The sequence below is a fragment of the Archocentrus centrarchus genome, chromosome 2 (assembly GCF_007364275.1).
Source record: "Archocentrus centrarchus isolate MPI-CPG fArcCen1 chromosome 2, fArcCen1, whole genome shotgun sequence".
NCBI lineage: Eukaryota > Metazoa > Chordata > Actinopteri > Cichliformes > Cichlidae > Archocentrus > Archocentrus centrarchus.
Genome location: NC_044347.1, coordinates 26,300,924 through 26,314,010, shown reverse-complemented (window position 1 = coordinate 26,314,010; position 13,087 = coordinate 26,300,924). Strand labels below are relative to the sequence as shown.

The following is a 13,087-nucleotide window of genomic DNA, read 5'->3' as shown; positions in this document are numbered from 1 at the left end:
ACGTTAACGAGATGGCAGGTTAGGCTTGCAAACATAATTTTAACAAGGAACAAGAAATTAATTGTAAGTGATTTTATTTTAATGTTATGAAATCAGAAAAAAAAGTCTTCAAAGCGAGACTTTTTGCTGGGTTGAGCGACTGAAATATAATCTAAACGCAACATTACTGCATGCAGCTGTCTGATCTCTTTAATATATTATACAAATGAGGCTGAAAAACACAAGTTTAAAATATAACAGCAGCTCTTAAAATTAATCATGTAAGGCTAAATGAGGAATTACACTAAATAACTATAAAACTGTATTATGTATAGTAGTTTTTCAAGCTTCTTATTTTTAATAAACCAAGTGTAAAACTTGCCAATGGCCTGCTTTGTTTGGAAGAAAGAAAGAGTTAAAATGTGGTGCTCGAATATTAATTATTTATGCATTTGTTATAGCTAAGGCCAACCATTTTTCTGCTCTCAGTGTCAGTGGGATAGCTGTGCATTCAAACTCTCATCTCTGAGTGATCGGAGCAGCTCAGCCCACAGCAGCAGAGGCCGTATACAAGGATAACAGCAGGGGAAGACACACAAACACTGCGGCATGCTGAGATTATGAGATTCTCATAATGAGTTAATTGTGGTAACTAACTGCAAGTTAAAAGGCAAAATATACATAAATCAAATGTTTGTGGAAAAAAAAAAAACTGTTAAGCGAACACTTCCTAAACAAACCCGCTGGTGCACTGAGGCGTTCTGCTGTCAGCCGACATCAGCGGCGGTCACCCGCCAGTCTCGTCGCTCGTCAGCGCGTCATAAGGATTGCTTTCAGTCTGGATTTATTCTGTTCCATCAAAATACACCGATAAATATTAAGTTGTGACTGCTGCTGGTTAGCATACAATATTAAAACAATAATAACAAAGCAAATTAGCAGCAGCAGCATCTCTGACTGCTAATACAGGCTTGAATGGGTCAAGAAAGCAGGTAAGGCTTTTTGTTAACACTCATCCTTGAATATGTATACAAAGATTTAATTACATACACTTCACTTTTGCATAAGAGCTATTGTAGATCAATGACACGACCACTTCTGTTTGTTTTAGCCGGGGCTCCCATCTCCCTTATTTCAGTTTGCCCTTTGTAACTAACTATTTAGGGGATTTAGGGGCTGTAACACTGATTTACTCATGAAATCATTAGAGTGCACTCTTTCAGCGTACTGTGACAGTGGAAAAACTGAAGATGTTTTATTACATGCTGTATAAACCTCCTTTCCTTATAACCATGAATGGTTGTGTTTTGGAGTCATTTCCATCTTATCTAATAAACACTCCACATTGTGAATGAACTACTACAAACACACTATTTATGTTTTAGAGTGAAAAGGGTGCTTCTGGTTTATCGTGTCCACGCAGCCAGTAGGTCAGTATCTTACATCGCTGACTTCTTGTCTCTTTAATCTGCCACCGGGAAATTGCAAAGGTTACTTCAAAGAGGTGACAGCCTGTCTCGTATCCAAAAAGATTCAATAAAGAGATAGGGATCAGCACGGGGTGCTTGTGACACTCCACACGTTCGCTTTACCAACAGGAGAAAATGACTGAAGCCCAAAACTGATTTCACTCTATGACAAGGACGTGGTTCTCTTTTAGACTTGTCTGAAGTGATAAAACTGAATCCCTGAGTTTTGGTGCACATTTTCAGGTAGATGGGTTTTAGCTTTACACAAGCCTGACTGATTTCATCTTTAACCTCTGCACTGCATATGACCGCACTGCATTACCCAGCCTTAAAGAAGTGGGAGCAGATGAATCCTTTGACAGTAATTTAGCACGGTGCTCAGTGTGCACAAGTCAATCGCTGTATTGCATTTTACCACTGTAATGAGGTGAGTTACTGTAACCGTCAGCACAGTTGAATTCAATTAGTCGTCCCACCTTGCCTCCCCATGAGCGATGAATATTGATCCTACATTACTTAGATTTTTTTCAGAACTTGAAAAGAGCTTGTTTGTAGTGCATGAACCAACTCGGCAGATATTCAATTATCCACGAGGTTCTCTCTGATATTTACATTAGCTTTTGATGTCATTAATTCCTCTTTTCTTCACCAACATGTTTTAAAGCAGTTAATTGAATGTTTTTGCTTGGAATCATGCAAACAAACCAACCAGGGAAGAATTATTCTTTACAGTGAAGTGTGTATAGTATGGGACAAACTTGATTAAGTGTGGGTATGTGTCTATTTAAAGGAAAGCCATTAACGAGCAAGCAAAGGTTGAGTTACTGTACAGCAGCATCTGATGGGTGACATCTTCCGTAAATCCCCGTGCACTCTGCTGTCACTGCAAACACAATGACTAAAAGGCAGAAGCCTGCCATTTGTCGCCATGCAGGCAGGCTGGATACAAACTAAGTTATATACCCATGGAGCCCATAGCAATTAGCCCAAAACCCATTTAGGATCAGGATAAGAATGCAGTGGTGACTTCATGGCTTTTTTATGTGAATGAGTTCCAATAGCTGGTTCAATTTCAATAGCTGGTTCATGACCTCTTGATGCTATCAATCTCTTATTGAATCGTTCATTCAAACGTTCTCTTTAGTCTGATTGGTTCCTGTTTTGTATGGATTAAACAATGAATTAATCTCATGTGGCAATGCTTATGGCCACAGAGTTGTTAACAAGTGTCTGTGACTTTAATCAGCCACTTAAATCCGACATTTACAGCTGTGCTTACTGGCATCACGTCTTGTCATAGTGTTACCTGCCTTTGTGGAAACATTGTTACAGTGAATGCTACACTGCTTTTGGATTTTAAATAGCCAAAAAAAGCTCCACACATTCCTCTGATCATTCTTTTCAACAATTTCCTCATCTTTTGAGCCTCGGGCCGCATCCGTTGGGATGTCACGTCCGGTAACGCTGTCGCTCGAGTTTTCGTTAATATTTTCTCTCTTCATTTTTGTCTTTTATCTCGCTCACACTCCTAATGAGTAGCAGCTCAAACATTAGCACGTGTGCTGCTGCCGGCTGCTCCTCCTACGCTCTGTACTGTGTGCATCAACCTGACCTGACGTGGTTCTAACTCTCTTCCAGACACCATTGGTTCAGCGCGGCACTATTCTCATTGTCATTGGCCATTTGTGTTGTCAGTCAAAACATGAATGTAATGAGCTCAACTGACTTTATATTGACCATGTTTTATACTGCCATTGAGGGAAGTTTTTAATTATTGTTATCGTTCTATCGCCCGGCTCTATATCCACCTGTCACTTTCGACCTTAATTCCATAGACGAGTGAATTATGTCAAAGTATTGTCATGAAGTGGGAGGTAAGCTATAGAGAATAATATGTATCAGTCTATAAATGTGCTGATATCCTCTGTTAAACCTTTAACAGCGGCAGTCGGTACCGATGCACCCATTACCTGCCCTTACTTGCCACGAACAGCTGACTAACACCGCTGAAAGGTCTGATCAAATGCACTTTGAATTACTGTAATTACACGACTGTTTGTCCTGTTGGAAAAATTCAAATGGTTTCTGTAAGTTGAGAAATTGTGCTTCACACCCAATATAGGGTTATTACGGTAAAATGGCGGCACCTTTGAAGTTAACGGGCCAAATAAAGGGCTAACTTAGACATTTTAACATGAAGATAAATAAGGATTAACTCACTTTAGTTTTGAATATCTGAGTAAGCTTCATTTTTCAACTACGGAGACTGGTCAGTCATTTTTGACAGCACCAAACGAGCTGTTGCCGCAATCTGTTTTTGTGCTAAGCTAAGCTAATCAGCTCCTTGGCACAAAAACGAGCCTTATGACTCATAGACTTAGGTTCCTAGTCGTCCTAGTCCTAGACTGAAATCTATTTTCCATGGAGATCTTCAGTGAATTTTTCTTTCTGTCTTGGATGGGTTTAACCTTTTAACACCGATCATATTGTCCCAAAATACCCTTTAACCCGCTTTAACACAGAGCTATCATGTCGACACATTTGCATTACCGTAATTATGCAACAGTTTGTCCCATCAGAAAAATTCAAATGGTTTCTGAAAGCTGAGATATTGTACTTCACAGCCAATGCATGGTTATTATGGTAATTTCACTCACACTCAAGGAAGTCCATGAACCTGCCCCCCCATACACACACACACACACACACACACACACACACACAGTGTAGAGGGCAGTGGAGGTGTGGAAAAAGGGTTAATCCATATCTGGGAAATTATGACTAGTCAAAATTACATTTTTAGATATCTGAATTAAGCAATTGCGTGTAAGCCCCCTTGGGCTGTACCGAGCTGTTCAAACAATTGCCTGTGTAGAATTTCAGGTGGCTGCAATGGTGCTGGCCGTTCTGGACAAAATTGTAAGAAAATGCCACAATATAGAAAGAGCTCTTCAGTATAGGATATGAGAACAACGTAAAAATCGTGTACTTGAAGACTGCTTAAGAAATCTGTAAAGAATCTCTGATTTTATGGCAGGCCGTTTTAACAAACTGCCTTATAAACTTTCTGCCAAAATGCTACATAAGTTGTGACATTTTGACTCGACAGAATGCTAATTCAAGATATCAGTAATGTCATTCTGACCAGTCAGAATGTTAATTTACGATATCTTAAATATAAAAGCTGCCTAATTCAAGATATCTCTAATTCATTTGGAGATATCTTAATGGGAATTTTGACTAGTCAAAATTACAGTTCTAGATATCTCTAATTTAGTTTTGCCTAGTCATTATTTGCTTTCAAGATATCTAGAATTTAATTTGCACTAGTCAAAACTATATATCGCCTAACTAAAAATCCATTTAAGATATCTTGAATGACAGTGTCATTCAAGTAGCAACTAGCAGCAGCTAACAGCGGCAAAAACAGCAGCACTTACAGACAGAAATGTTCAAGATATCCTCAACAACTCACCTCAGTATCGCTGCCATCGGACAGAAGTGAGCTTCACTGACCCATCAACTCAGATCGAACTCCTTTCACAAAGTTTTACAGCCTCCTCCAGAGTAAATAGACATAGACTGCCGGCATATTGACACTGCAGTCATACTGGCAGCTAAGGTAAACAGCAGACTGACACTCTACACTAGTTGTCTGTTCTATAGCAGCCACTGTAGCTAGGATTAATCACGTTAATTGGGAGGAGTAAGAAAACAGGTCTCGGTTGACTGAAGTCTGCAATCGACTGACATCTAGTGGTGAGATTTTACACATTGTACCTTTAACTCAGGGCCTGCCCACTTTGCATGACTAATAGACAGAGGTGGGAAGTAACGAAGTACAAATACTGTGCTTAAGTACATTTTTCAGGTATCTGTACTTTACTTGAGTATTTATTTTTCTGAGTACTTTTTACTTTTACTCCCTACATTTTTACACAAGTATCTGTACTTTCTACTTCTTACATTTTCAAACAGACTCGTTACTTTTTAACACGTCAGGGAGAAGCTTGCATTTCCAGTCAGTGCGCCCTCAAACAAACGATCTGAGCCTAAACGGAGGAATAATAACAGATAAGAGACAATCGTACTGGCGTATCCTCCATCCCCCGGGGCTTATCGGGTACAAAGGGATTAAATACGTAAACCCATATAATTAATGTCTCATTTATAGCGCTATAATCAGGGGTTACAGCGGGCCGGACCGAGTCCGTAAGTTGTGCTCGCGGCACATAAACAGCTTAGCTAGCGCTACTGAAGAGGAGCGAGCGTAAAGGGAGTAACGTGTGGCAGGTAAATGCAACGTTTCTAAATGCTCAACAAATATCAGCAAACACACAAAGTGTGTGCAGTTTGTCACACAGTGTGTCTGCTAGCTAAAAGAAGAGCTGCTGTATTTCAGCAGTATGCTGTACTGTATTTACAGTAAAGCTCAGTGTTGGTGCACAGAGGCTGTGTTCATGGTCAGAGTTACAGGTTACATCAGTGCAGCAGAGATGAGTTTGAATCAAAGCTGCTGATGCTGAGATTCATTCACTGAATCCAACATTTCTACAGCCTGTATGCTGTCAGTGTAGGGGATGGAGATCAGCTCAGAGAGCTGTGAAATACTGGGTTACATCTTTGTGAGTTCAGTTCATCCACACAGAGCAGTAAACCTCAGAGCAGCAGGTCAGCTGATCTCAGCCTGCACACCAACATCATTTACTGGAGCTCACAATAGAAATTTGTGATTCTTCTCCCCATGCAGAACCACTACAGCTGATCTTAGGGATCCTCCACCTTCTGAATCCCACTGTAACCCCTGAGTATCCTCATGTTTGTGTTTAGGTGGAGGCACAGTCACCCTCTACTATGGAGGACACAGAGAACAGAGCTGTGTTTAAATTCCCTTTCACAGTTTGTGTCCTTCATAACAGATTCAAGCTGAGAGCATTCATTAGAATTAAAATTTAGATTGGAATAATGTTTTTATTCTCATGTATTATTTTATATTATTACAATAATATATAATGAGGTTCAATTAGCTTTACACAAAAATAGCAGGTAGAAACGTCCTCCAAAAAACTACTTTTACTTTCTTACTTTGAGTACATTTCAGAGCCTGTACTTTTTTACTTTTACTTAAGTAAAGAAGTTGAACCAGTACTTTGACTTTTACCAAAGTATTTTTTAACACAAGTACTTGTACTTCTACTTAAGTACAGAATGTCAGTACTTTTGCCACCTCTGCTAATAGATATTTTGCCTTTCATCACTTAAAGTTGCTGAAATTCACTGGCATTCCAAGGCCTGTGTTTGCTACAGGACTGCTAGTTTCCTTCTGTATGAAGGCCCCTTAAGAAAACCTGTTGTTCATAATGGAGTAAAATACCTGTCAGTTCACATGTGCCACAAAAATATTTAGTAAAAGTAGGGGAATTCCCTGTTTGACTCCTAATTCAGTGGCGTTCTCATTCACTTACGTGTTCTCTAATTAGGACCAGCAACTCACAGCTAATACAATAGCTGGCCCATATGGGGTTTCTGTATTGAATTAAATATTCAGTCAAGGTGTTTGCTACCAGAATCCCATAAGTCACACTGTAAACTGAGCCAGCAGTGAGGCTCCAGGAGACATGATGCAGCCCAACTACTAACTGGAACCTAAAGTTCACTGAGTAAAAATCAATGAAACATTAAAGCTCATATTTTAGATTCAACAAGCTTCTTTTGTCTTGTGCTGCAGCTGCATAGAGGTTGACAGTCCTGTTACGCAGGGAGGTCACATGATAAAGGATTCAGTGACAATGACATTAACCGCCCATTATATGCATTGAGTCAAACCGATGTTGGGTAACCCCATATAACTGTGAGTCGTTCCTTATTCCAGCCTTCCGCTATAGCGAGTTAATAAAGCCAGAGTGCAGACAGAGAGCATTACAGATCAATACAGCTATTTCAAGGTTATGAGAATGCTGCTCCTGTTTGATGGGATCTTTATTAATGCTCTCATACCCTACATGTGTCACTATAGACCCTCTAGATCTGCGATATATGTGCCGTTTTAGTGGAGTAACCTGATGAGAGAAAAAGGGTGATTGTCCTCATTAACTATAAGGTATACTCATGTACAAGGATTTTATCAAGAGGCAGTTGCTCATTATCAGGGGGGTGGATGCTTCAAATACTTTGCACACACAGTGCCTGCATGCCATTTGTTTCACCTCACCAGGTTGCTTCAAAAATTTCCAATTATCTGATCTGATTATTGTGATCATGTTATGACAGGCGACATCACTGTGTTAATATCCCAAGGAACAAGATGCTAATTTCTTCTGTAAGATACGACATTGTAGAAATTGGTTCAATGTTAGAAACTCCCAGCTCTATTACTGTGCATACAGTGCACAGCTTCACTGCAGTAGCAAGTCTCCCTGTCTAACTCTCTGGTTTTTTTTTTCCCACTTTTGCTCAGTGCCCAAGGCGACTTGTTGGAGTTCCTCTAAAAACAAGTGTTCACTTAATGCTCATGAGATCCACTTCGAGATAACTCATCGTAGGGCAGGGTGAGCTCAGCAAAGTGCCACTTTGAATTATCTGGGGATTCGAGAGTGTCTAAGCAGAGGCAAGGTGCGGCTGCAGATGATATTCCACGTAAGCAGCACCCTGTCTGAACTGAACTGCTCTCGGGAGTCCAGAAGGATTATTTTAAAATGATGCATGTCAGATGTTGTTTCAGTTTTGTGCGCGGCTGATTCAACAATCATAAAAACAATAGACCAAAAGTGTAGACAGACAAACACATCTGGACATGTGTGAAAATATCAAAGGTTGAGGACTTCACACTGTATACAAAACCAAAATTAGCCATATACTTGAGCATATTTTCAAAATATGGTGCTGTACCCCATTTAGAGCCTACATTTGTTCAAGCCACAAAGTTCAAGCTCAGTAGGAATCCCAGCAGATCAGCTGAGCTCATTGCCAGCCTACATCAGCTGATGGCGGAGCTGATACCCTTTCACTTCCAGCCAGTTACTCGTATAGGGAAGCTTTTTAAACTGCTTTAGCTGTTGTACAAGCCGCTTTGCAACCCACCCCGATCCGAGTGCCTCCTTCTTTGCAATCTTTGACGCAATCAATGTGCAATATCTCTTGTCACTGATGGCTGCTCTGTTCTGTGCTGGCAGCTCGCTGCTGCTCTCCCTACCTTATGCATATCCACATACGCACATGGAAGCACAGGGAGATCCCAGAGCAGAGCCGGATGAATTACTGCAGATAAAAACAGGAGTCTGCCGGAGATATCACGCAAAATTAGTGTGATATCTACTGTACACCAGTTGTTTTTAGCGTCCCTTTCGCCTCGTACAGTAGCTTTGTGTCACGTCTCTCCCTTCACACCGCATTTCAACTCCCATCCCTCCCCCAGACAGGCAAACCTCACAACTTCTATACGACTTCTACAGTATTTATAATAACGAAGAAAGAAGGAGACGCTAAACAACAGAGGCTGCAGCTGTGATACTAAGCACACTGTAATTGTTGACTATAAACCACCCACCCATCATTTCTGACTCTTCATTAGACAAAAGAATTTATCTAAAGCTGTCATTTTGGGCGATGAAAAATTGTCACTATATAATGATGTCTTATAGAAGAAACAAGCGGCTGAGGAAATAATCTGCAAAGCAGAGCAATAAGTAGCCTGATATCAGACAAACCCCACACACTTACCGACTGCTGATTTTTGTGTTTTCTTTTGCCAAAATAAAGAGATTTCTACCATAAAGTAATCAACAAAAGTTAAACGAAGCATTCAGGTGAGTAAAAATTCAGCAGAAAATTTGCTTAATCCTCACTTAATGTGCACCCCCCCCCCAGGGTACAAACAAAACCTCCAGATATTTGCTAATTATTATGAATCCCTGTGTAAAAACAAATGTTCAAACGAGTTAAAAAGATTAAGTCGAGTTCTTTTTTCAACAATTTTACTTAAATATTTTGGATTTCTTTGAGGTTCTCTCCCGTTTTGGCGTGGATGAAACTGATTGGTGTTAATTAACTCAAACTGCTTTGTAGATTAAATAAAGCCCACTTCAAGGTGTCATTTCAGAGAGCTTCGTTGTACTGCGTGCATCTACTGCAGTTGTCACTTTCTGGTGTTTTCGGTGCGAACAAAAGCTGAATAATGACAGAATATTTCATCTTTTTAAATATATTTCACTTAAACTGCTTTTAGTGTGGAATTAAACATTAAATATAATACTTTGTGTTCACTGAAAACTATCATGAGGGCCTGTTTATAATATTAGGTTCAGCCTTTTCTGCTGCTTTTTGTTTCTCCCCAGCATGAAAACAAACCTCTTCTCCAAGTATTTTTCTTCTGCATCAGGAATTCAGTCGTTTTGAAAGCGAAAGACTACGTTTCCAGTTCAGTGAATCGGGCAGTGGTTATTCCACAAGTGATGGGGTGGGGCTTTAATTTCCTGTCCCGGCTGTGGATATCTGAGAGCAAAAATACTCATGCATAACCGTAGCTCTCTTTTTGCCCGAAGAGAGCCTGAAGGATGAAGGTAAATAAAAAGAAGCCTGTTTATGTGCCAGCCAGGCATGTGAGCTGGAGGCAGCAATGTGACCACATTTTGGTCTCGCAGTGTTTGATTGCTCTCTGGGTAGTCGAACCCACTGATGTTCATGCCTGCTTCACATATGAGGGCAATAAAAGTAATGCAGCACACAAGCAGGAGCGGCTGTGAATTATTTAGAGGGGGGAAAGATTTGAAATTTTCTCGATGCTGCAGCAGAGGCAAGGGGTGGACTCAAAAACTAAAAGGAGCTCTCGCCCTCATTACCAAATCAGCCTGAATGCTCAACTGGTGTTGTGATAGACTTATCTTGAGAGCCTTATCTCCTCTGGTATTGGGCTTAATCTCCTTCGCACTTTGAGACTTATAAGCAAGAAGAACAAACACTATGAATTAGAGCTGCTTTTCACACTGCACAAGCCTGCTGCTGCTGCTGCTGCTCATTCTGATTGGGGCGTTATTGATGCAGAGAGAAGCAGCAGTAAATTGGGAAGCTGGGTGATTGATTACATAGAACAAGGATGGGAGAAACTGATTTAAAGAAAACTCCTGATTGCAAATGTCTTTCTGGTAAAACACGGCTCCAACAGTGTGAGGAAAGGATCAGGGGGTAAAAGCAGTATTTGGGGTGCTACATCATCTAAGTTAGGCGAGGAAATTGCATTAGGTCCATTGATTGCATTTTAAACCAGAGAATTAGTCATGGGTGACAGTTTGTAATTGGAGGGAAACAACACTATCAACAAAAAATGAAAACTGCTTTTTCAAAATAATCACTCAGATGTAGCTGTTTTTATGAAGAGAGGAATATTGAGATTGATCAGTTTAGACCTATAATAATAATAATAAATACACAATTTAAAAAAAAAACACACAATAGGGTGCAACACCTTATTTGTTTATGCTGATCTGTTTGGGGCCAGATGTTGCCTGATGGAGCCGTCTTTAGCAGTTTAACACCTCAGCTTGGATGATTCGTGTGAAGTGCATGAGAGAAGATGTGTAAAAATCTTACCTCTGGCTCGAGCGGCTCTGCTGAGGACGGAGCGATTCGTGCAGCTCACGTTGTGCTCGCCAACTTCCACGCTGAGGTTCCCCCGCTCCGGAGCACAGCCCGCCGGCTCCTCCGCCACGCTCCCGTTCCCCGGCCACAGAGCCATCTTCTCGCTTCTATTATTACACCTGCGCGATCAGCCTGCCGCCTTTTTCTTCATAACAGGTGGAGAAGGGGCGTTGTGAAAACTTGGAGGGAGCCCAAAGTTTTCTTTTTCCTTTCTTTCTTCCTTTTTTTTTTCCAATAAGCGGAGAACAAGCGCAGTGTGGCGGGGTTAATTGATGTGGAGTAGTGAGGGAAGCCCCACGAAGCGCGCAGTGCAGCGGACTGAAGCCCGACTGTGGAGGAATGAGGCTGCGCTGCTAAGGCAACTGAGGAGCTCTCACACACACTTTCTCTCTCTCAGTCTCTCCCTCTCTATTCTAATCACAGCCGTCACTGTAACAGCTCAGATGAAGCGCTGCACAAACTGGCTGCAGCTCATCCACAGGTACAGCGACTGCAGGTTCCAAGAAAAATGAACTCCACAGTTTCATTTTCCAAGAGATATCGCAGCAGAGGTGGAGCCACGAGTTTTATAGAGCAGGGGTGTCCAGGCTACTTGGGGGTGGCGTCTGATCTCTGTATTTAAGATTTGTGGCAGATCCACTTGGTCAAAACCCTGAAGAGGCTGTTTCAAAGGGAGCTGTTATGCTTATGTCCAGCTCCATGTTTTCATTTCTGGACTCTATAGGGTAGCTTTGCATGATAATAATCTTTATCTTTCTTAGACCCGGGCCTTGGTGCAACCCTTCAGTTCATCCTTTGCCTGAGACCAGCTGTTTTAGGGCATCTCCCTGACCCCCCCCCCCCCCCCCCCCCCCCTCTCTCTCTTCAAACAGCTTTTTTCTGATTGGCTGTCCCTCATAAGCAGAAGGTTTAAACAGCAGGTGTGAGCCAGTTTCCATACACAACTGTGGCCTTGTTTAATATGGGCACCCACCAGTGTAACTGTGCATATGTGTAATAGAAAACAGGAAAAGCACAAAAGATCTAGTTAAGCTCTTAAGATCATTATCATTTAAAAGAGTGTTTGCATTATTAACATGTGTTTGTGTTTCTGAAGTCCACCATCGATATGTTGGTTGAAAAAAAAAAAAAACGGATGTTAGGAGAAGGATGAAACTGCATGCTCATTGGCTAATGACTTGTGATTGATAAGTCATTAGCCAATGAGCATGCAGTTTCATACCACAAGTAATCTTCCATGTGGAAACATGGTATGACCAAGATTTACAAAATAACTTTTTATTATTCATTTCGATCCAAAGTGTGTTTTGAAGGAATTTAAATAACTTAGTCTCGCTGTCCTATTGTCTTCCTGTATCGTTTTAAGCTTCAGTCTCTCTGTTAGGGTCTCCCTTGTTATGTCATTTCCTGTTTTATTTTGGTAGTCTTGTCCCTTGATTTTAGTTTCACCTGTTTCTTGTGACCCAGCTGTTTCCACTCCCGTGGGTTCTGTGTGTATTTGTATCCCTTGTCTTTCTGCTGAACATTGTGATGTTGTGCGGTTGTCTGTCTGTGTGTTTCCCTGGAGTTCAAAACATGCCACATATGAGACGTTTAGAGGGGCACGAACGTTTTTATAATGGGTCACAACAAAACTTTGGACTAGCTGTAAAGCAAAGGATGGTTTCAAAGAATAGATGTTGCACATGCTGTGTTTTTGATGAGGGTGTTTTTACATATTTTATATGAATGCTGCTGTCTTATTTGCGCATCGGCTGTTATAAATGATTTGCTTAAAGCAAGAGAGTGTCTTGGAGATTTCTCATAGCCTGTGGAACAACTTCAGCATTTTTCATTTGGCTGTTGGGCTAACCTGCAGGAAGAAGGTGACAGATTCTCAGACTCCTGATGGGCAGCGTGATGGTTTTGTTTATGGGGCACAATCTCTGGGTTTATTTTAGTTCATGTGCTGCCGCTTGAGAAATGATACCAGCGCTTTGAAAAGTGTCTGGAGGTGGTGGGGGAGG

At 41.1% G+C, this 13,087-nt stretch overlaps 1 protein-coding gene across 1 annotated transcript in view; it reads right to left on the bottom strand.

The window, feature by feature from the left end:
- LOC115795128 (cholecystokinin receptor-like) overlaps window positions 1–11,587 on the bottom strand; it is a 51,375-nt gene extending 39,788 nt beyond the window's left edge. The window contains exon 1 of the mRNA XM_030750935.1: window positions 11,034–11,587. Coding sequence (XP_030606795.1) covers window positions 11,034–11,178 — 145 coding nt within the window. The 5' untranslated portion in view covers window positions 11,179–11,587. The remainder of the gene's footprint in view (window positions 1–11,033) is intronic.
- Between the last annotated feature and the right edge of the window lie 1,500 nt (window positions 11,588–13,087).